This window comes from Molothrus ater, chromosome 2, assembly GCF_012460135.2.
Source record: "Molothrus ater isolate BHLD 08-10-18 breed brown headed cowbird chromosome 2, BPBGC_Mater_1.1, whole genome shotgun sequence".
Classification (NCBI taxonomy): Eukaryota; Metazoa; Chordata; class Aves; order Passeriformes; family Icteridae; genus Molothrus; species Molothrus ater.
This window is the reverse complement of record NC_050479.2, coordinates 90,489,074-90,514,242: the sequence shown is the minus strand read 5'-3', so window position 1 is coordinate 90,514,242 and position 25,169 is coordinate 90,489,074. Positions and strand designations below refer to the sequence as shown.

Here is a 25,169-nt window from a genome sequence, read left to right as displayed (position 1 = left end):
GATATTACAATAGGGTATTTCACTGAGATGGAGCTAAGAACAAAAACCTGGGTCTTGCTGCAGGGCAGCGAGAGCAGGGAATTCACTTAGATGAGACTTGAGGTCAGTATGAGGCCTGACCAAGCATGATTTCATGCATACATGTACACACAAAGAAATATAAAATCTGATTGCCTCCAACAGGTGTGCAGGAAGACTAGTTCCCTGCAGGAGCAGATGTCAGTCTCACGAGAGTGAGCATTTTGTTTCAGACAGGTACAGGCCAGCCTGCTTATCAAGCAGCAAAGCTTGAGTTGGCGAGTTGATTTCTAGCAACAGCTGCAGTTTGTTTCTTAGTCTAGAACAGACAAAAACCACCCCCCCCCCCCCATAAAACTCTCTGCACTAGCAGTTTCTCAGACACAGCCTCAAGCTTCACTAGCCTTCAGCATTCCAGCAAACACACTTCCATGAAATCCCAGGGGCAGCTCATTTCTAACCAAAAGAACACTGTGTGACCCCAGCCTGAACCACAGCAAGTCACAGGCTGTGGAAGAGATGGTGGGAGGTGACTGGAGACATCTGGAGAGGAAGTGTCCCTCCCATCTAGAGGCTTCCAAGTTAAAGAAAATAGATGACTCAAAGGATTAATTCCAATCCTGTATTCTAAAAGGTATTTTCATTAATTCCAGAGCATTTGTAGCAAACATTAGCAGAGGCAACAGCATTAACCTGTGGCACTATGGTTATGTAGTCCCATCCCAACTGTGGCACTGCTGTCTCTTCATGAGTTGAGGGATTTCTTCCAAGCAATTTTAACTGTTATTTCACAATATACATAAACTTTCTTCACTTCCCACTGGAAAAATAAATCATGGAAGCATCAATGAATATTTGAACAGATCCTCTTCTGAATCCCACTTTTTTAAATTTTAATTTTCTAGATCTGTTTAGAAGAACCCTTCCTCTACAAAAAACAAAACAAAACAGAAAAAAAAAGCAGCAGCATGTTTTCTTCATTCTCCTATAATTGAACTGACTGACAGGACAGAGGCTGGCTCCACCCTATCACTACCTTTCGGAGGAAATTTCACCGTTAAAAAAAAAGTCTGTTTTTGCTACTTGCAGCTATTTTATTTCCCAGACTTGCAAATTATTTTCATTTTATAGATCTCCATCATAAATGTTTTTGGCAAGGTTTACTACAAGGTAAGGAATAGCTAACAAAGCATTTCCTCAAAGTCTTAAATTTTATAGGTAATCATTGCTAATAAAATAATGACTATTTTAAAAAGTCAAATAAAACCAATATAAGAACCATGGCCATTAGAATATTACATAAATACACAGCAAACCAGCTTATTCAATTATATGTATCAGTTTTCTGTTATATTAAAGACCACATACTTTAGTACACAGCAAATAGAGATTCTAACTTCAAATAGTTACTTTATATTTACTATAAAAATATTAAATGAGATTTTTAAAAAGCAATCCTCCAGTCCAGATGCAATCTCTAACATGCTAACTGCACAGAAAACACAATTTTTGGGAGCAACTGTAAACCACAGAAGGAATAAATTCTTTCTGATGCAAATACTTATCCACCAGAAACAGACTGGTTTCCTAATCTCAAGGTTACTTTTCAATGCAGGTACGTTCCCTCATCTCAGTTCTTCCTGACATTTTATTCCCACATCTTGTGCAAATAAGTGCTCCAGAAAGTTTCACAGCCAATTTCTAAAACCTCCTGCCTTCAGCGTACCTAACAGAGGTATCAAGGTGCTCACTTGTAAAGCTCCAGCAGCCTGAGTTTACAACCTCATGAAAGATATTTTGGTGAAAAGGTGTAAGGTCACAGCAGTGTGTCCAGCTCAGAAACTCATTCCCAGGGCTTCCTAGAGTGCTTTGTATGGCACAAATACAGTAAGCACATGGACCTTTCCATACTAATGGCACTGACATGAAAACACTTCAGAGTTAAACTGCACATCTGTAGAGAGATTGTGATTTATTTGTAGTTAATAAAAAATATTTAAAAAATACAGGACTTGAGCTCAGCTTCCTTTACATAACGTGCATTGACAATGCAAACCATCCTTCTTCTTTTTGCTTTTCTACCTGTAAAAGAAGAAACCAGTAGAGATTCATATACAGTAAACTTCCCATAGACCTGTGTTAGGACTGTTGTCTGCCATTGGCACCATGGAGGGAATCACACCACCTACTTCAAGCCACATACACCTTAATAATTTCAAATTTCCCTTCTAGGGATGTATAGTTTGCTGTCAGGATAGCAAGTCCTGGACCCTAACTCTGTTCTCTCTATCAGGCCTAATTTAGTTTATTTTGGACACCAGGAAACAGGTTATTGGTACGTCCTCATGGTTGCTTTCAAGCCTATAAACAGTTCTTATGACTGGTTTATCAGTCTGTACCACTGCAGATCTCCCTGTAAAAGCATTTCACCACAGGCTATCCTTTTCTTTGCACATCAGGAGTCAGAAATATAGATTGTGGCTCTCTTTACATTTGGATTTACTCATCCTTCAGCAACTGACTTGTGCAACAGCTAGGGAAGAGCTTGCTTGCCTCTTGACTGTGGCTCTACCACTACGTCATAATCATGGCTTGAGATTCTCTGGAGCCACCAGGGAAAGACTTTGAAAGGTTTCCAGTTCTAACACACAAAGATGCCACAGCAGAAAAGGGTTACTTACAAACAACTCTGTGGCAGAAAATAATGAATGTCACTAGTTCTCAAGTCTCTTCTTACCAATAATGGTCTGTAATCCAATCTGCCACTAACTGACTGATAATAGCCTTGGGATATTTAAAACAGGACAGAGCTCGCATCCCTTCACCCATCTTATGATTATCTTTTCCCTTTTATGACAACATAAAATTTTCAGGTTAAGATTTTTCAGTCTCACCTTTGGTCTTTGGCTGACAGAAGTTAATTTGGCACTTTCTGATGTTGCACTTAAAGGTTTGCTGGAGTCTCCTACAGTCCTGGAAATATTCAAAATAAGATTTAAAAAGTGAAAAATGGAAGTGACTACTAGAATATTATCTCTGATCCTGAGTTAGGACCCCTCATCAGCAGTCTTCAACAACACATGTCATCTGTCTTGTGCCAGATTGAGCATATTTTAAATACAAACATAGGAAGTTGTGAAAAAGCTATTAGACCTTTGTCCCACTTGCAGAATTTAATGTGAGAAAGTAAGGGAAAATCCACAAAGCCAAAAAACCATATGGCAATTTCTCCATTGTGTTCAATTTCTGCGTGTGGGTAATTAGGATACTAAAAATATGAAATAGTAAAGGGTGAACTTTTACCTTCTTATACTGGTCATACTGGCATGGGGAACACTGTCATCCTTGGAGCTGTCCATAGCCACTGCCATGGGAACAGACACTTCAACTGTCCTCCTTGCATTTTCTACGTGATAAATAATTGTTTGATTCTGATGAGAACACAGCAACATTGCACAACATTCATTTTGTTTTACCGTTTTTTTCCAGAGGCATTACAACCTCTTCCCAATTGCACAGATACACAGACCAGAAACAAAACGTCAGGTCAAACATCAACCTCACACACACTTTCTGAAAATGACTGACAATGACAGAGACTCAGATCAACTAACAGACAATGCTCACATATATAGAATGACTCTTCCACAGTTAAATTTTCTGTGTTTTTTGGCAATTACAGGCTTAGAGACTTCTTATCTCTCACCTTTGTTGCTTTAAGATTTTACTTATTGTGCTGAATTTACATTAAAACAGCCAAACAACCGACCCAGGAGTCACTGCAAAGGCACCTGCATGCAAATGCCCACACACTGCTCCCTCCTCCCCATTCTTCCTCTCTCTAAGTCCTTCCCCCTTTGTACATCCTCTCTGGTTTCTAAGGGGAAAGGACAGGTGTCTCACACAGAGCATGTGTACATGGTCACATGCAGTTCTGCTTGTAATGACAACAATTCCATGAAAAGATAAAGCAGCCCTGACCTCCTGCAAAGTAATCTTTTTTTACAGTTACATATGGCAGCTAATCTATGAATCTTGAACCAGCAAGTATATTCTCTAAGCTAAACTACCTCGTTACATGACTGGAAGCTCCTTTCTATTCCTTTCTATTAGCACAGGCAGCAACTCAGCAAGACAGTCTGATGGAAAGACTACCCAAAAGACAAAAATGAAAATGAGGTTGATAATAGGATGACCACTCTGCCATAAGTTTTAGAAGCCTGATGTCAATACTTTAGTCTTTTTCACCCAAGATTCTGCACAACAGAGGACTGATTAAAAAACCCAGTGCTGACCACCAGAGATTATCACAGAATTAATTAAGTTGAAAAATACATCAGAGATCAACTCCAACCTTTGAACACCACCTTGTCAAACAGACCAAGGCACTGTCTGTGTGTCACATCCAGTCTTTCCCTAAGCACTTCCAGGGATGGTGACTCTACCATCTCCCTGTGCAGCCCATTCCAATGCCTGACAACCCTTTCTGTGAAGAAGTTCCTACTAATGTCCAAATGTAGCACCTGTTCTTCAGACACAGCAAAGATCAGGTTTAACTTGAAGCACAGTACTTGTAGCAGACTAATTACTAAGCTAACTTCAGCAGAGGTTTAGCTGATATGTTTTTAGCTCTCTGAAGTAAGAGGTGTTTGTACCACAAAAGCATTAACAGCAAGTGTAATTCTGACCACAACCACTGATCCAGGAAGATAAGGACTCGCCAAAGGAGAAAAACACTGTCTGACTAGTTTTGTTTCTCCTGAAGCTGGGTACTTACCAGTGTAATTCAGGGATGGGGGTTGAACAGGAGACAGCATTGGAGGGACCATGTCAGCAGCAGCTGATTTCTGCTGGTCTATCAACTGCAACAGTTTATCCCGTGCTTCTGTACTCTGGCGATTCAGCTCCGCTATCCTTTCCTCCAAGCTCCTTGATACCATGAGATGACTCTACTTGGATAATGGGATAATTACTTCCAATGAAATATTTACAATTTTTACCCTAAAGGAGGGCATACAATATATTTAAAGTACTTCTATGCATTTTGTTTTCAAACTGAAAGTGAATATAATTATGTAGCAGTTCTGTGAAAAATCTGATTTTGGCCCTTTTACTGTCCTGTATCTAAGTCCTCAACTGATTAAACATTACAATATTTTATACTGATCTTCCCTCAAGTAGGAAAAATATAGCTGTTGTCCATATAATTTGAGAAAGAAAAAAAAAAAAAACCAAGCCCCCACCCAAAAAAACCTCCCCTAAACCACAAAAAATCCCCCAAAAAACAGCAACTGCCCCCCCGCAAAGAAAACCCCACCAAACCCAAACAAACCACCAAACCAAACCAAAATCAATAAACACCCAGCAATTAACTACAATTAAGAATGTACTTAATCAGAGACACATTCAGGAGGGTGTGGAGAAGCAAAAGCAGGTTTCTAACAGAAGTGTCCTGGAACTCATCTTTAAGCCAGATTTTGATTTTTTTGACCTCTTCCCGTCCCTGTCACTAATTGCTTCCACAAAAACAACACTTACTAAGAGTTTGCATCACCATGTACTACCAAATGACTAAATACTACACAGCATAACCCAAACTGAAAGTGACAACACTCTCAGCCTACATTTAAATGAAGAAATTAAAAATCTTCAGGATCCTTTATTTAGCAGTCAACCAGCCACTGTGATAGAACTAAAGACAATAGCAAGGGCAGGGATGTTTTTGTGATGTGAACTTCACTCGCTGGGATCCTACTGAGTAACTGCTTAGTTGCAGGTTAATTTTTTCCACTTAAACTGAAGCCTTCCAGGTCTCCCTTTCCCAAAATCTTTGGGATTTCCATAGAAGAGGACTGACAAGACAGACCCAACAAGCACATACACTATGATCAAACATTTGCAAAAGATGTATTTGCACTAACTTCAAATCTCACCTGCTTTTGGGTCAGAGTAGCAGAGGTGTATGACATGGCTTTAAGTATGCATGTTACAAGCTTGACAAGAAGCTGTGGGCTGGTGCAGTGCTTTCACTGCTAACAGTATCCAAACTGCAAGAGCTTGGATCACATTGCAACACCACCTCTTTTTGCAGCATAACCTTATAACCTTCTTCAGAACCCAAGTACAACATAGGCCCAATATGAGAAACTGCTGCTGATTTGCTCATGGAATAATAATAAAAATAACAAGTCTCTAAGCAAGCAAATAGTAAGTGACAACATGAAAGACAAAAAAGCACCAGTAAACTATGGGAAAGCAGATCAGCAGAAAGGAGATCCAGCCTTCCTTTCCTGCTAAATTCTGACCTGTCCTTGTGAAGAGCCTGGACTAGGATCTGCATTTTGTGTCAGGCCTGGCTGATGCAGACAATCACTTTTGTCTCCAGGGACACCTCTGAATTTGCTCAGTTGAGCTTTAATTAGAGCATTCTGCCGTGTGAGCTCAGCTATCTGTCCCAGCAGATCACCATTTCGAAGGAACTCTTCAGCTGTGCTGCTTTTTCCAGTGTCACCTGGGCAGGACAGATTGGTTTTCTCATGGGAACTCTCCAAGTCTTTATCTGCAGGTGGAACTGGTCGTCTTTGAGAGATGGGGCAGTTCTCAGCTGTGCTCTGTGTCCTCAGCGAGGAAGGCGAGCTCCTTTCCTTGCATGGCTCTCTTTCAGTAGACTGGGAAATGGCTGCCAACACTACAAACACAAAATAAAGGAACAGTGAGGACAGTGACACAAGATCCTCACTGAGGAGGCCAACAGTGACTTTACTGCATCAGGTTACCAATAATCAAGCAGGAATTTGAATTGTAGCATCTGGCCTGAATGGTGTTATGGTAGTGATCAAAACCACTCTATGCAATATCTTGCTGTAAGAACTCACTAGGTGAGTATTTCCTATTGCAAACAGTCTTACATTTAAATTATTTGAGATTGACAGAGTAGTCACTAAGAAGATACATTGTTTCAAATTTCTTAGCTGACAGATTAAATACTGTTTCTTAGTTAGTCCTCCATTTTCCAAAATTCAGTTACCTTACCCGATAAACTAAGTTTTTGTTTCAGTTCTGATATTTATTTGTTCAGTTCTGATATTGGGTTATTAACAAAACTTAGGATACTTTAGGATACTGAAACAAAAAAATACAAGAATTTGGTATGATAATAAACTAACTACTTAGCCCCTAAAGAGGAAGCAGTGTGGCCAACAAAAGTAGTAAGGTATTTTTTTGTGGTCATCATCAGTAAAGAGATAACACACCACAGAAACATGACTACAGTTACAGCACTGTCTGCTGCTACATGCTAAGCCCAACTTGACTTCGGTGACCAAAACCAGATTTCCTATGCTTCATACACCAAATAGCCATTCCTTCACAAGCTTTAGTTTTTGCCTCTTGAGCAGAGATGAACACTTAAAAAATTACACTCAGGTGTGTTTTATGAAGCTATGAGCATAAAGAAACATTAAGTTTAACATTTGTTGGGCCACTTAGCATCAGTCTTAAGAGAGGAACAATATATTTTAGAGAAATCTTGGAATACAGTTCTGCATTGCTGTTTCAAATGACAGAAGACATCTGACAGTTCTCAATAGGACTGAAACCAGACATTGCTTTTTGTAGATCAAGACCTTTAGTTGATTTCCTCCAGATTGTTTATGTACCTCCTCACAGTACAGCAGCCCACCAAGTGGCAGAACTAGATATAAACTTCCAATTGCCCAGCCAAGTCCTTAAAAATCAAAACTTTTGGTTATTTTTATGACTTGGAAAAGGCTTACAAAACAACAGTTGAAAGGGAGGAAAAAGGAGAAAAACACCAAAACCCATTCCAGCACCCTCCTTCTTGCCAGCCACCATCAATCTGGCCATGGATGTACTGCCTCTCAACAAGGGTGTTATTCAGAGCCCTGGCATGTCCAGTGGGATACATGTGCTTTCAGTGACAATTGCAGCAGGAAACAGCTCAGTTTTAGAATCACAGAGTGCTTCCTCCTGCTCACTTCAGTGAGGATAAATGAGAAACACCTTCCCTAATCACCCTGATGAACTTTCTTCCTCCCATGAACCAGAACTGAGCTATGGATACTGAGACAAGACTGAGCTACCTGGTTATCTGGCAACAGAATTTCACCCAAAATTTCCTCAACCATTTCCTGCGTATGGAATGAAACCCAATGGGAACCTGGCTCCCACAGGTTCCAAAAACCCCTTTGCTGGGAGGATTGGCTCAAAGCAGGAGCACACAGCCTACAGATATCCTATTGTGTCTGCAACATTGCAGAACCAGACGTTCCAGGCTTCTGTGGTCTCACCATTGAAGGTGATGGAGGCTGGATTACACCATCAGCAGATGGAAATCTGAAATGATGTGCTGTAGGTCACTGACAAAGAGCTTCAGCAATCACAGATATGATAATCAAAATGAGTACAGAATAAAATGTCAGTCTGGATTGCCACTGGCAGGACTGCTGTCAGCAGATGGAAAACAGGAAGTGTAAAGGCTGTCTAGCAACAGGCACAGCAACAGAGGAAATGCATATCTGGGTGCAGCAGTAGGATATTCCAGCTATTGGGCCAATTTGTCTAGGCATACAGATAAAAAATTTTCCATGTAAAATGCATCTTCAGAGGTAGTGTGAGATTGAAACAGTAACAGACAACACAAACTCCTAAGTCTTCTGCAGTCAGAGAGATCTCACCATTCTGGAGGGAAGACAATTCCTGGCTGCTTTTCTGCTGTGGTGGGGACAACAGCACAGCTGGCTGGAAGATGTGAGCTGGGAAGCTTCTACCAGGTCTCATATCACTTGAGGCACCCGGCCCTGGGTGATATGTGAAAGGAAGTTCTTCCTGTGGAAATTTCAGCATATTTTCCCTATTGCCTACTTCAGTCCTGGGCTCAGGGTAGGTCATATCAGGTTTTTCTAAAGAAAAAGACAAAGCAGGGATAAAAGTTAAACAAATGAACAAAACAAACCAACCAAACAAAAAAAGGAACAAAAACTACTTATAGTAAAGGAACAAAAACTACTTATAGTGAAATAGCAGTATAGGAAAAATATCAGTAACAACTCCTATGTTCAGACACCTGAAAAGACAGACAAGAGTAGAGTATGTTCTACAACTTTCTTCTGATGTCCAGGTACAGAAGTCTTTCACTCAAGCAAATTAGAAATTTTTTACTGGCCATAAGAGCAAGAACTCTTACACATAGTCTCAATTTCAGGACAGTGGCATGAAATCTGTTTGTAGCTCATGCACAAGACTTACAGATACATGACTTGAATTATCTGAGCTGCATTTGGCAACATTCTCTTGAAAAAAATCAGACTTATGCACTTGTCCTAATCCCCCATATTATAAATTTGATGGCAACAATGCTGTTAGAAGACAATTCAAAGCTTTTTTGAGCTCTGCTGATCTTACTATCATTTAATTCAAATGAGAGGTCTCTTCAGTTAAAAAAAAAGAAAGAAATTATTCTTCCTTTAACTAAGGAAAATAAGGAAAAGATTTGAAAATCCCAGTGCTGCAGAACTGATGAATGTGAAGGCTTGGGTGTTAGGTTGGGGGTTTATTGAGGGGTGCTTTTCTGACTGGGTTTTATATCTTGGGGGTGGTTTCCTTTGGTTTGCTTTTACAAGGCCTGGGTCAATCACATAAAAAAGGATCTGGTATTTGGCTTCTTCTGAAGAAGAAAATCTTTCCAGGAAGAAAACTTTTAGCTACAGAAAGATTCACAAAACCAACATTTAACTATGGAATACAAGTAACTCTGAGAAATCTTGGGATTCACAAGAAGTTACTGACCTTGGGTGCAAAAGCAATACATTTAAACAACTGACCAGGAAAGACAGCTGGGAGGGAACTCAGTGTGAAAGGTGGTTAACAGTCCAAGGTGAATCCTGTTTGGCTAGTTTGGCCACCCATCTACTGGCTCAGCTCAGCCTGTCTCCATGTCTCACATCACTCAGCTGGTCACTGCCCTCACCCACCCACAAACACCAAGTGACACCTCTCTGACTGGCTGGTTCCCGGCCTCAGCTGCTGCTGCTCTGGCCAGCAGCGACCTCCAGTGTCTCATGGAAGAACCAATCTCAGACTGCCAGGCTGCTCAGCAACAGAAAGCTGAGATCCTGATTCTGTGGGGCTTGACTTCTTTGGGTTTCTGGGGTTCTTTTAGGAGCCTCAGAAAGAAACTGACTTTAGAAGCCACATTAATGGGGGAATGCTACTCTCCTGCTTTGCTTGTGCTGAGAGCAGTACCTAGGGCCTGTGAATTTACAGAAGTGACATTCACGCTTCTGCAAGAGGAATTTGTGCAAGCAGGCATCTGTCAAATACCAGATTTTCCACTACAGGGATAAACTAACCACTCCTCTTTCATCCTTCATTGTACATACCTTGGCTGTTTGCTGGGCCTCTGCTTGCAATTCCCAAATGTTTTGAACTTTGTTCTCTTTCAGGTTCTACCAAAGGGAGGCCCTTAAATGCTTGTGTGAGACACATCAGCTTTTCATCTGTTACTGTCATGTATTGCTGAAGTTTCTTCTGAAGGAGGAAAAAAAAAAACATATACAGGATTACAGGAATTTGTGTTCTACCAACGTAAATTAGAAAACTCTATACTACAAGAAGTCTTGAGAAGAAATTTGGCCTCTTAATACTACTGCATGATTTTGCAGGATTCCAGTGAGAATTAAATATTATTGTCTCCATGTTTCTCATTTATAAATCATTTGTTTTGCCTTTCTTACTCATGACATTACTTCCTCTCTAAGGTTTCTTAATTGCATCATTCCCAAATGTAGCCACTGATCAAATCTACCTCCACTGGAACCCCAAAAAAGGAAAATGTAGTATTACATCTACTCATTGCTCCAATAGTGTTAACAGTATAGAACCGTGAAGGAAGATGCCTAAACTTTTAGATAGATAAAGTAAAGGTCAGTTTCACAGAACCAGCACTTTCTCAGGCTTTGAAGTTAAATAAACATAAATAAATGACTTTCCAAATATTTCATACCCGTACCTGCTACTGTAATTCTCAGGCTCCTCACTCAATTTTATCACTTTCTTTCTGTTTATGGTGAAAATTTCCAGAACAGAGCTCAGAATTCTAACACAATCCTGATGGGTAAGAAGCAAGGGGGGCTCAGTACCTGCATAGTAATGTTTTCTTCCCTTACTTGAAGAACCTCAGCAGTCAGAGCATCAATCAGTTCTCTGTGCTCATTCAACATCTCCTTCTGCTGCTGCCTAATCATCTCTTTCTCATGCAGCTGCATTTCAGCCTAAAGATGGAGAAAAAAATTGAAAACTTACTATAAACCAATACAGACTCGTTTGAAAACAGGAATGAGTCATGATGACATCATAATGTAACAGCTCTTCCCACTATTGCTAAACTTCATTACTTTCAGGATAAAATCAAATTGTCTGGCCTTGAGAACTGCCAGAGAGCTTACTGTTTGTCTTTGATCCTCCAGGACACTGTAGGGAATCCTAGATATCCTTCCTCTTCTGCCTTTACAGCTTTTACAGGATGTAACTAAAAGCATTTTCTCTCTGCACAGATACAGCTTCTTAAGTCACTGACTCTTCATGCAGGAATCAAATAATTCCAGGTGTGCTGATGCTTGTCAGTTTCCCATGCTACTTATGCCTAATCTTTAGTTTCCCTAATTCATTAATGAAGACAAATTTGACTAAGTAAAGGAGAACTTGCTTTCTAATGTTTTCCATCAGAGAGAAAAAGTTCTAGAGGGTTTCAAAAGTATGATAACCAAACAGCTCTGCATACACATGATGTGAATGAATAAATGAATATTTTTGAGAATGACTCACAGATTCTGCCACTAGACAAAGACAGGCAGATACACCTCCCTTAAGTATATGAAAGGCAAACCATCAATTTTCTGTTTCCCTTCCAGAAGGGAAGAGAGAACAGGGTTTTTTGTATTGAACCAAGTGAAGCATGCTGTCTCAGAAAATGGATAAAAAATCCTGCACCTGGTTCTCTCTTTTCAGAAATCAGACAGCACAAAAGAAGCACTTCTACCCAGGTAGAAGCTTCTGATGCCTTAGATCATCTGGATGAGCTACTGTATCTACTAATCCTACACAGCACTAACCTAGTCTTGGAGGAAAAGCTTGCAAGCAGTTCTGTGTTATATTTATGCAAACAGAAACCATCAGGGTAACATCTATTCCTATCCTCAGGTAGGATTTAGGTCTGGTATACCCTGGAAGAAATATTTTCATCCCAGCCCAGTGCCAGTGTGGCTCTGATCACATGAGCTTTAACACTGCACCAGAACATGCAGCAGACAGGGAGAACAGAGCAGCACAGATTCAGGGAATATGCCCATCCTCTTTGTGGGTCTGGCAAAGAAACAGCTTTCTCAGCAGAATGAGGGTGAGTAGGGAATGATTAATTTTAACACTTGGAAGGTGATCTAAAAATTAGTTTAGATACCAAGTCAGATTTATCCATTTCCCTTTAAGAATTTCATATGGTTTTGCAAAGATTTCAGAAGTTTCTTTTTCTCTAGCCTCTTCCATAGTCACTATTTCCTTCTTATAGGTGTTGGTTTGTTAATCAGGTAATAAAAACACTTTCATGGAAGATTCCTGAATTCAAGTTTCTCTTCCTACTTTTTAGATACAATTTTGAGAATAAATTAGGCAACATCCTTTTTTGCAATCCTTCTGATTTTCTGCAGCAAAACTGGAAGGACAGGAAGGGAATCTCTAAAAGTTTTGAAATCTCATGAGGACTGACTGCCTAACTAAAATCAGGGGCTTTCTAAATGTCCCCTGTAAAGTCATGTTCTTCAAAAGCACTGCCAGTTACAATTCAGGCATTGGAATTCTGCTAACTCTGTTGGCTAGGCAAGACAGATGGTGCACTCAAGTGCTTGATCTATGTCTGGCATCACAGGGACCAGGTTTTATGAAACACTCAAGACAAGCTGGTCTTCTTCCCCGCAAATTCTCAAATTATAACTAATTAAACCTCCCTGAAAAGGAGAAAAGTTACTTTAGAATCTGAATGCAGTATCTATCTCAAGCAAGCCTGAATACAATTAACCACATTATGCAGCTTGAGTGACTTTGTAATATTGCTTACTAAAGAATTTAGGTGGTAAATTTGTGTGTGTGGCAGACAATTATGCAAACAATCAACTTCTGGAAGGATGGAATGGTAACAAGAAAAATTATGAGAGTAGCTTTGGAAGATGTCTGAGGCTCAGGAATAACTCATTTCTGTAGAAAAATTAAAGACAATCTAAATAGGATTATAACTGCAATTACATTTATAACACAAACTGGATGCTATTAAATTGATGTATTCCTAATGAACAGAAAACAATCTACTGAAATTCTAAGATCCTTCCTTATAACTGCAAAAGAACCAAATTTAATTCCATGCTTTGGTATTACAATTTTAAGAAAAACCAAGCATTATTAACTTTTTTTTAAAACAGAAGACTTTCTCAGCTGAAGTCTGTCTTCTGATGGCAACTGCTTTTCTCTCTTGGATTGATTATTTACTATTTACTTCCAGGACTCAATCAAAGTAAATTCTTCCATACAGATTAAATACAGAGTAATACAAGGATTAAGTTATTATACATCTGGCAAGAGAAAAAAAAAATTTAAATACAATGGGTTTCCCTGTTTCAATTATTATACACTCTGAAAAGGAACCAAAATAAGAGAGTTCCACACTCATTAGAAATCTATTACCTTTGCTATGAAATAGAGAATTAGCATTTAGATAATATATTCTGCTGTACCTATTAAGAGTGCAGGAAGTGTCATAGTCTGGTTTAAAATGTCACATAGATCAAATGATCTGTGAGGCATTGCTGCCTCTTGATAGCTCTGGGATACAGATGAATTGGAACACACTTTTTCCCCCCCCCTTTTTTTAAAAAAAGCTTCTACATGGCACGCAGGTGATCTTCTTTATGAAATTCCATTAATTCCCAGCTTTGCATTGTTACAGTGAGCACTTCAGGTCTTTCTTGCTTAAGGTAAAGCTTCTGTCCTGGATAGTAAAAGAGGACTACAGAATCCCTCAAAGAAAATAGGGGATTTGGGTCCACTGCTCTGGTGACAACAGCATCACCTTGGGGAGGCGAAGGAAGAAAATAAATTTGCAAACAGTGCTGTAGTTATAACCCTGCTACAACTCTGAGTATATGTAAATAACAAATTTAAAATTACTTTAATTGGTATTTTCTGCCCTTAGACACTGAGAGACTTTCACTGCAGTCAACTCCTCCATTTTCACTAGGGATACCAATTCCTAACAAACCAGTTCCCAACAAACCAAAAGCCTTAACTGCTAATTGCATGCAAACCTAGTAATACGCAATGATAATCAGAGTTCAATGTAAAATGCTTGGAAGCCAGAAAAGACCAAAGTTCCCATCTGTGAAATAACTTCACACCCTTCTTCATTCAGTCTCCAGGAGCAGTTCTGAGTCTCTCACCTCTTTGAGGTAGCGCATCAAGCGACAGAGAGCGTTCACCAGTGACAGAGTAAACCCAGACAGGCCTTCACCTCCCTGTTTTTTTGGGACCTCACGGCCTGTACATCGCTCATATTCCTCCAGTTCATGCTCTACTTCCTGGATCATGTGGCTGAGAACATCTAGGCCAGATTTGTTGTCCCTCTGAGTGTCAGTCTGGATTAAATTAGCTGGAGAATCACCTCTCTTCTGTCTTGCAGAGTTCTGTTCAGCTTGGTTTCTTTTCACTGAAGGGGAAGAAAAAGGGGTCACTGGAATTTCAACTTGTATAGAGATCTTCACAGTACCAATGAAATTGCATTGTTTATTGAAGTAAATCAAAGGAAATGCCCTCTCTTGCCATAAGATGAAACAGATCATCAAAGAATGTCCTCCAGTTATTCCAGCTATTTTCAGATGCTAAAAACCACGTTTTTTGCTGCCACAGTAGTACCTCTCAAGGACAACTGACTGATGCTTTTATCTTGGATACACCTGTTTGTACTTTTCTCCTTTCCAGTTAAATGCATGGAAAATAGTTTGCTAATGAAAAACATCAGCTGCTTTCTCATACTCAGTAAACAACTCCCCTTTCATGTTACAGCTTGCAACTGATGCCAGTCCCCTCATACAAACACACAGAATAGGGGGACTGAAATGCATCCTTAATCTGTGCAGCACAGAACACAAATCTGGATCAGAGCTAGACAAGTCCTGCACAGGAGAGGACTCCATGGGCAGCAAAGTAATGGGCAGCCTCCAAGGGCCGTTTTTATGGTTCCCAAATAACCATGGACTCAGCAGAACACAGGGAAGTACACCAGACAAGGAGCTGTGGAACACCCAGCCTCAGATATGCTCAAGACTCAAGGACCCCCTCATCAAACTTTGGTGTTAGCCCTGCAATGACTCCCAAAAATCCCTTCCAACCCACATTTTCTTACAACATTAAGGACCTTGGACAAAGGGTATTTTATTTTTAGAAGTACTTAACTCTTTGCTGCAATTTGCTTTTGTTTCCCTGAGTTTGGGTTCAGCACTTGTCTCACAGTGTCAATGGAGTCTACAAACTCTTCTTCATCTTCATTCCGAAGTCTTGAATGGGTTCTCTTGATTACACTGGTAGCATTGAGGGCTGATTTAAACACAAAACAAAGGAAAAAAAGTACATGTGAAATATTTCAGGCATGTCCTTAATAGTACTATGGTCTAGAGTAATTTTATGATAAGAGATGGCTTTTTAGTCTGAAAATAACCTGAGTCAAATTAGCATACGTTTCTGTCTCAGACCCCCACCCAGGAAAGGAACTCCAGAGAGGATCCTATGAACAGCTCAACAACCTTGCTGTGATTTGGCAAACCCAACCTGACTGGTCCAATGAAGGGGAAACAGTTGTTGGAGTACGAGGCACATTTGATTCCTGTGATAAGGTGGTTTTTCTCACACCCTTTTCAGCCCACAACGGAGAATTCACCAAGGAATTTTCTTTTCTCAACAACCGAAGCAGCCTACATTCAAAACAAGAGTAACAGTGACTTGTAACAGGACAATGGCATGATTCCACATTATCTGTCTTTACAGAGCTCCTAAAATTATCTGCAATTGCTCTGGTGAGTTCCCTGCTCACCTTCATTCCCAGTCTCAGTGCTACAACAAGGCCTTTCCCTGGAATTCTGAGATCAGGAAAGGAAGGCAAAGGGTAAGAGAAGAACTAACTTAACTATGCCCATTCAACACCCTTTTGACTCCACCTGTTTCCAGTGTCAAGCAGGTGGAAACCTGTATTTGTACTGACCTGTCAGAATTGATCCTGGATTTGAAAGCCAAAACATCATGGTGTCCATCTTCTGATAATGCTTCCTCCTCCTCTTCATCAAGAGGCTTCTCAAGAGACAACAAAGAAAACAAAACAGAATTCAGAAGAAAGTTAGACCAATTTTATGGAAATGTTTCAATAAAAAAAACCAACAACATTTGTTTTAGTCTTCCCCCCCCAAAAAAAAAAAACTTGCTTAAAATAAAAATACCACAAAAAAAAAAAAAAAAAAAAAAAAAAAAAAAAAGAAGAAAAAAAAAAGAAAAAAAAATCCACACCCCTTTGTAGGAAGTTCTGGGGGACTTTAGTCCCTAAGAAACACTGATACTGACAATTGTCTCTGAAAATAACACAGCAAGTGACTAATTCAATAACCAATATTTTCTTTGTACGATTTATCTTAAAAATGAAAACCCATGCAAACTAGAGGATAAAATAAAAGCTGTTAAGGCTGTACCAAAACAGAAATACAGCAGGCAAAATATGGAAAAGCAACTTGAATCCATACAATTTGTAACATTTCAATTATTTGACATTACAAGCTAAACAACTTCATAATGAGACCTGCAAAATTACATTTATAGTCTGGTTGTAAAATACAACAGAACAAAATACAATCCTATGTACTACATTTATAGCCAAGTGCAAATAACCAAATGTGGAATTAGGGTTCCTCAAACTACCAGGTTTCTGAGCTGCTGGGTAGGTTTCACCAGATAGCCTTTAAATGTGATTTTCATAGACAAATAAGAACTCACAGAAGCTTGGCACACAATCAGTACATGTTCCTTTTAAAAATTTCAGCTTATTCTGCAGCATGCATCCAGTGACACAGCTTACAAAGGTGCTGCAATTCACTCCTCATATTAAAAAATGGAAAAACAAATGCCACACCAAAATACCTAACATAGAAGTACCACAACTCAAATTACAGATATTTTTGCAAGATAGGAGGAAATGGAAGTAGAGAACCGTGGGAATATGACACCATCACTTTTGCTCCCAACAGCCTGTTTGGTCTTCATCAGAGGGAAGTTTTCTGGGAGCACCACATGCCTGTTATCAAACCCCAGTGAGCATTCCTACTACAATATGTTATTAAAAGAAAACAGAGCACAAAGTCAAACTAAATTAAATTTGAAACAATTTAAAAATTGTTTACAACAAATCTGAATAAATGTAAAATAATGCAAAATATTAAAAGTTAAAGTTCTAGGAGTCATCAAGGCTGTGGAGTGAACTGGGATGCAAATGGCTGTGTCCCCATATATGCAGACATAATTGGTAAATCAGAGACATACTCTGAAATATGGCAATTAGTTAAATGACACAGAAGTTCTTCTCTTAGACTGTAATCACATTGTACTCTTTCTGAGAATTCCAGAATTTAAAAGGGAGGGCATGCTTATGTGAGAGACCTCCTACGAGACATAATGATATTTGTTTCTCATATCTGAGAGTTAAATCAAGAAAAAAAAAATCACAATTCCCAGAGTCTCACAAAAGAAACTCACCTCTGTTTAATCTGGTCTTCTATGAATGTTATCTACAAAAATCAATTTAGTTCTGCTTGGAAATTCTTATCTTTGAATAGTCTTATTTTGTGCAAACAAAAAAGCCACAGGATGTGTATGCATGGAACAAAATATACATTACCTGGGAATCCATGACAGATTGATTAAGGATGGAAAGCTGACTGGGAGGATGACTTTTTTGTACAATGGGTCCTTGAGATGATTCTAGGTCACAGTTAGGAGCCATTGTTACATTAGGAAAACCTAGAGGAATTAAACAACACAGGGAAGAACACAGAGGGCTTGGTCTCTACTTAGGTTGCAGGATTTTGTACTGAAAATCAAGCTCCTGTACTTCACAAAAAAGGGGTCACAGGGATGTCACTTTAAACAACAACCAAGGACTGACAATAGGGTTAATTTAATACACTGGGCCACATACCCAGCTTTTGTCCTTCCCACCTGCATAAATTCACTTGTGCAGAAGCAGCTTGCAGGATCAAAGTGACCAGGAACAAAAGAGAATGGCAGCCTACAGAGAAAAATCCCTAGGTTTAAGATTTCATATACAGACAGCCAATCCTGCCTTCCAGCAGCACAAGGATCCACAAGCCAAATCAAGAAAAGGAAAAGCTGATATTGCTGGTAAATCTCCAACCATATCCAAGAGCAAAGAGTCAGCTCATGCAGCAGTGAGAATCAGAACTGCTGCAGCAGCTCAAACTGCTGCTCTGCACAGACCAGTAGCTTGGCTGTGCAATGGTGAGCACAGAGGTGTTTCAGAGCACATACTGTGAAATTCCACAGTGGAATAACCAGCCATCAGTCACTCTCCCCTGCCATGGGAGGTGATAGCCTCACCTGTGTTTCATCCAACACGAACAGGATCAATTATATTGTGTTAGACAATGAGATGAAACCAGTCAAAAGGAATGCTTTGCAAAGCAAGACTATTCACAGAAAGCAAGGAGATCATCTTAAATGGGCTACCACAAACGATGAGGTGTGCTACCTGTTCGTGTGCGAGGAGCATCCTCAAGCAAGTCTTTTGCCACAGCCACAGCCTGACCAGATCGTTCCAATACATCTTGCAAATGGTACTGATCAGACAGAATCTGAAAGGACAGTGCATAAGGAAACTTAACACTGAGCAGACTGATCCTTTCCTTTGTTTTTTTTTTTTTTTTTTTTTTCTGGTATTGTTCCTCTAAACAGTTACCAAGCCAACAGCAAACAAGAGAACATTTGTAAAGTTGGTATTGTGCAATTAGATCCTAAATAAGATAGATCAGAAAACCATACTTCATTCAGAGTAACTAGAATTCATCACTTACCTACATCTGACACCCAAAAAAACATGTATTATTTGATGATATTCAAACCAATTGAAGCAGAGTTGTTTCACTGAGTCTTGCCTCCTGAAAATCCTACCTAAAACTTAAGCCACATACCACCAAAAGTTCCAACAGAGGTAAACACAGTTGGATACATCTGGCATCAGAAGACTTTTTGGGAATCTCCAGAAGATACAGCTTCTGTATCCAAATTGTCTCTCCCAAAGTCTCTCCCTAGTATTTGAAGTCCATCACAACAGGTGACTCCTAAGGAAGGATGTCTTGGGAGTGCAAAGCAAGAGGCATCCAGTTACCATGAGCCAAATGGAGCTGCCTGGGGATGGGGATTTGTGAGCAGAACACAATTTAAAGCTCCTCACTGATGCCTGGCTTCATTAAAAAGCTGGAAATTGAAAACTAGTAAAATTATATCCCACAAGCTGGAGAGAAGGTAGATACTCTTAAATACCTGAGAGGAGATATGTCAGCAACCTCCTTCACCATGGTTCATCAAACTGATCCAGAGACTGTGAGTACTTCAGAAGACATCAGAGAAAAGGCTCATGTATGCCCTCCTACTCAAAATTTGAAAACTGACCGACAATTTTTGCTGCTCCAGGAATCATAAGAAACTGTTTTGAAATGGTTTCACAGTACTCTATGCTGTTATCTCCACAGAGTTCTTTTCAATGTCCATTGGTAATTTTGCTGGCTTACATTTAGCCTCATTAAAAAATTCTAGGCAATGGCATTTCACTTGTTTCTCCTCTACCCCCTATTTTACGAAGTGCTTTGTTATGTCACAAAGCATCCCTACATATCTGAGTTTCCATGTTTTCTAGTCTTTTGAGCTTGCATTGCACTGCAGTAAATTAGACTTCTCATAATAATTTAGCAAGTCAGTGAATATTCACCTTTCAAGCACTTAATGTATCTCCTTTTTCAGAGCACTATTCAATTTTCACATCTGATACAAACTAAACCTAGTACTTCCATTAAGCCATTTCACATCAAAACAATGCAGGTTTTTAGATAAAGTTAATATACCATACCAGCAGAAGAAAAAGAATATAGAAAGCAAAAAAGTTTATAGGGCTCATTTCCTGAAGGTAATTAAAATTAGAGTGATGTGTATAATCAGACAAAAGTTATCCTGATTAGCTTGTTTTCACCCTCCTCACTAGATCTTTTTTGGCATCAGCAGGTTCCTAAGCTCTACCCTCCTGCTGAATGTTATGAACATTTTTAGAGCATTGCTCCCAAGGCAGATTAGCTCACATTTGCTTGTGATGAGAAGAAAAAGTGGTATCATCTTGTAACCTCTTTAGGCCCATTTACATGCCCTGGACAAATTCACTGAGCAGAGTGCTTTGTCCCAGTTTAGTATCACCTACAAATTTCATTAAAAATCACCTTCCCTCCTGTTTCAGATTGCTATCAAAGCAAATAAACAGGACTCATCCTGAAATCTCTCCACTACAGCAAACCATTTACCTCTACTCCTTGGTGCAATGCACTAACATTTTTTCAAAAATAAGTTGCTACAGGACTAATCTGTATGGTACCTGCAAATTCACAGTCCTAAGTTTCAGAGTAAACTCATTATCTTTTCATTCAGATTTTCATGCAGATAAACCTCCAAAATATTAAAATTTTGCTTATCTATTTTGTAACTCTTTAGCAGTATCTGTCTATTCAACACTCAACTACATGAGAAACAACACTAATAGCAGCACCTTCTTAGCTTTTGTCTCTGAGTCTTTTGCAGTTGAGCAGGATTCAAGAGGCTTAGAAAGTTACACTCACAGCACTAAAAGAAAAAGATCACCAAGGTAACAGAGACAAGGAAGCAATTCTCAGTGGTGCTCTGCTGGAAAACACAGAGTCTCCACAGTTACTCTGAACAACAGGACCTGGCAATTAACAAGATTTAAGTTAGGGAGAAGTGAAAATGGTAACTATCTATTTTGTTATTCTGCTTTGTTTTTGTCTCTGTGTTTCTATCTGTTTCATCTTCCTTGGAATAATTTCCTTTTGTCTTCCTTTTCACTGATTCAGAAGTAAACACAGAATAAACTGAATAAAGTAATCTCTTAACTATAAAGGGGAAAACCACTCAGGAGGATGTGAGATTTGTAGTACATTTTCATTAGAAACAGCAACAAATATAGAAGACTATTTCCTAAACACGAGTTTCACATCTGCAAAAGAATGAACTCACATAATAGGTAGCCCAGCCAAATATTATAAAATATGGTCTAATTTACCTTTTCTGACACATAACTTATTTCTGCATGGAAGTATTGTTGAAACTAGGCTGCATTAGGGAAAGTCATGTAGAAGTTCACAGTGTTTTTTGAATACTCTGCTGAAATATGCTTGGCAGAAAAGTACCAAAGTAACAAAAGTCCAAGTCTGAGGCTTAATTAGCAAAATATCCATAATACAAAAAAATTCTACTGTGATTACAGAGAAACAGGGGTCAAATAGAAAACTAGGTGGTGATCTTCAATTCTAAGTACTTCCATTTGCTTGTCTATGCTTGAATGCTCTCAGAGGTCAGAAAGAGACTTCTGAAAAATTACAGAAGACACAACAATGAAGATTGTGATGGTTAGTCCACTGCACATTTACAGAACTAGCAGATCATGCTTATTTTGACTGCTAAGTGAACACTGCTCATCATCATTCTTTACCAGCATGAACAATTCTCAGTGACTACAGAGGTCTGAAAGCCAATTTTCAGATTAGTTTTTGCAACACACGGCAAAGAGTGACCTGCCATGTGAAAAAGGAGATCTACCACCACTTCACAGTGACAGCTACTCTCTGTTAACTAGGCTTAGGTTTACTCCTACAGTTCAATATCCAAAAGCAAATTCAATAATGTATTTACAGTCACAGTGCTTTAGAATGCTGAGAACAAGCTTTTCAATCCTCAGACGACAAGCTTGTCAGCCATAGCTCATCAATCATTGTCGTGTCAATTTTCCTCCCTTAACAACTTCTTGCCTCACCTTTTCAGCCCCCTTGGCACTGCACTTTCTCTGTTTAAATAAACAATGTCCCTCCCTGATAGAGAAATCTTCATGTTTGCATCAAAGAAAAATGCCAGACATGAGGAAGAAAAGGCAAGCTGGCAATAAGAACCCAAAGAATACACATACTTTTTACAACAGTTGAACTCTGCAAGCAGTTCCTGTTCAGATGAGGCCTGCAGAATTACAGAGGGCACAGCCAGGCAACCTGGGTCAAATGTGCAATTCCATGTAACAGCTGGATTGTCAGACAGTCTACTCCAACCACTGCATGCATGCAGCACACACAGCATGTGCAGGTATGAAATCAAGTTACCCAACAAGAGGAGCAATTGTGGCTTCCATGTGCACGAGCAGATTTCCAGGAGTGCTGCAGATCACCTGCAGCAGGCTGCAAGTGCGAATTTAGCTCTCACCTCACGCATCAGAGCCAATTTCCTTTTCTCCAAGGAATCCGCATCCAGTTGCCTTTGCTTCTTCCATTTTCTGTTCAGTGCTTTCTCTTGGAGTTCCAGATGTGCCAATGCTTTGTTTTTTGATTTGTGTATTTCACGGCGACGGAGCTACAGAAACATAAAAGAAATCATGTCAAAAATCAATCTTAAGCAAAATTTGTTAGTGAGCTCTTCTTGATTTTATCATTCATGCACTGAACGTTATTTAACTTCACAGTAGTGCCAATGACAACCTCATAAACATCCACAGGTGTAAAATGCCATCAGTACTGCCATCCATATCCCATCCAAATTTAAAGCAGTTCCAAAGGTGAATAGGGAAAGTCTCAATTTCTGTCTGCCCTACACCACTGACTGGCAAGAGTTTCCTCAGCTGCAAAGAGAGGCAAAACCCAAACACTAGCACCTGTAACGTGCATAAAAAGGCAAAATGCATTTTCCTGATCTAACATTGTCAGTCACCAGACATAGTGTCTCCCTTCTTCTAACAATTAGATTATATATAAAAAATACAGTTTAAATATAAATTAAAGAAATTAAATGTGTGAGTGCTTGCTAAAGTCTCTAGAAGCTATCAAGGCAAACATTTGTGGAATCAAGTCTTTCTCTGCTACTGTGATCATCTGTCCTGACAAACCTTTAAAAACTTACAATAATAGCTCATACTGCCTCTTCCATCCTGGTAATTACTGCTATCAAGAAAATGCAAATACACATCTAAACACATGTAAATGCAATGTAATTAAATAAATGTAAATACACATGATCTGTTTATTGCAAAGAATCACATACTTTGTAATCAACAGGTCACTCAGTATAAAGAAATTGTGTTAAATTGTTTAAATTAAAATTGAGTATTTTCAGAATTAGAAGGCTCCTCAGACAAAGCACATCTTTCAGTCCTTCCTAGCAGAGATAAGACCTTCAACTAATCCACTGACCTTTCATGCATTTATGTTTTTATGCTTTTATGATGGCACACGATTTATTTAAATAAAAACTGCAGCTAGTGCTGCCCAGTGGGAGCAGGAAACTGAAGAACACTAACTCCTGGACCTAGGGATGCTCAGTATCATAAACAAAAAACTAGCACTAAAGAGACAACATGCTCAGAAGCTTGAAAAAGATATTAAACATTGGCAGAAAACATCCCCATAAGCATGGTAAACACTTCTTATGTCAGCCAACCAGCTAAATGTCCTTACCGCAGGGACAGAGCAGTGAATTCTATTAAACTTACAATATCCTCAGGAGTTGCACGGTGCACTGTCAAATCACGGACGGTACTCTACGAACAGGAACCAGGAAACACGTCAAAAGTCATAACTGAGGGCAAACTTTTCTTTTTAAGTTTTATTTAAATATAACACAACTTTTAAACTACAGTATAATTAGCCTAACACTATACTGCTGTGCACTTTCATGGCGCTGCAGAGCGCTCCACCCTCGGCGAGGCAGCCGCCACAAGCGAGACCTGCACCAGACCTGAGCGGGTCGTTCCCCCAGGAGACGCAGGAGGCCTGGTCTCCGCCAGGGCCAAGGAAGCCCGAGGGGCCGTGTCCCCGGGCACACGCCGTGTCTGCCCGCCCCAACCCACACGCAACCCGGGCGTTTCCACGGCGCAGCGCCTGCTGAGGGCGGCGGCTCCCCCAGCCTGGGCACGGAGGCTCCGGGGCCTTTTTCCCAGCGGAAGCCGCCCGGCAGCGGGGAGCACTTACATCCCAGTCCCGCCTGGCTGCTGCCGCCTTTCTGGGGCCCTTCCTGCCAGCGGTGCGGGGCCGCGGCCCGCGAAGCAGCGACATCGCGGCCGCGGGAAGGGGCGGGAGCGACGCCGCCGACGGCACCGGCTTTGCTCGGCCCGCCCTGAGGGGAGGGGGAGCGGCCTCCTCGGCCCGCCTCTTCCTCCTCTCCTCCTCTTCCTTCTCCCTCCTTTCCCGATCCCGGTCTCGCCGTAGGAATGGCAACGCGACTCCTGCGCCCCTCGGGCTTTCTGTGAGGGAGCAGCCTCTGCCCCCGCCCTCCCTCAGGGCTGCAGGGGACACCCCCCGCCCCCGCCGCCTCCCTTAAGTGGAGCCTTGGCCGCTCCAGGCCTCTCCACGGGAGCTGTTCCTCGCGTTGTCACTCGTCTTCCATCTCCCCGTGCCTTAATTTTTCTACTCGTTCACTTCGCTGTTATCCCGTTCTCGCTGGAAATACTCTCCAAAGATATTTCTCAGTGTGTCCCTCTGAGGAAGCCTTGGAATTTTCCCCGTGTGAATGTATTTCAGATGCTGTTAACAGGTGGTTCAGAGCAGAATGCCCTACCAGCCACGAAATTAAGGTGATAGGAAATTAAAGAGTGGCCCTTGTTTAAATTTAACAAACAGATTTCGTTAGTGTGCCACTGAGGAAGGGTGTACCTCGGTAAGCGCAAGGAATTTGTGGTTTCTGTAAAGCAGCTGGTGTTTCTGAGATGAGTCATTGAGCTTACAGAT

At 40.3% G+C, this 25,169-nt stretch overlaps 1 protein-coding gene across 1 annotated transcript; it reads right to left on the bottom strand.

The window, feature by feature from the left end:
- Positions 1-1,973: 1,973 nt before the first annotated feature.
- Positions 1,974-24,557, bottom strand: SPICE1 (spindle and centriole associated protein 1). Its single transcript, XM_036386656.2, has 17 exons — positions 24,414-24,557; positions 23,936-23,983; positions 22,657-22,803; positions 18,881-18,983; positions 18,011-18,132; positions 16,334-16,419; positions 15,904-16,046; positions 15,532-15,672; positions 14,520-14,785; positions 11,178-11,309; positions 10,419-10,566; positions 8,715-8,939; positions 6,324-6,706; positions 4,796-4,967; positions 3,322-3,424; positions 2,913-2,991; positions 1,974-2,100 (listed from the first exon to the last, which is right to left on the bottom strand). The coding sequence occupies exons 1-17, from the start codon at positions 24,495-24,497 to the stop codon at positions 2,047-2,049; spliced, it is 2,436 nt and encodes an 811-aa protein (XP_036242549.1). The 5' UTR covers positions 24,498-24,557; the 3' UTR covers positions 1,974-2,046.
- Positions 24,558-25,169: the final 612 nt, after the last annotated feature.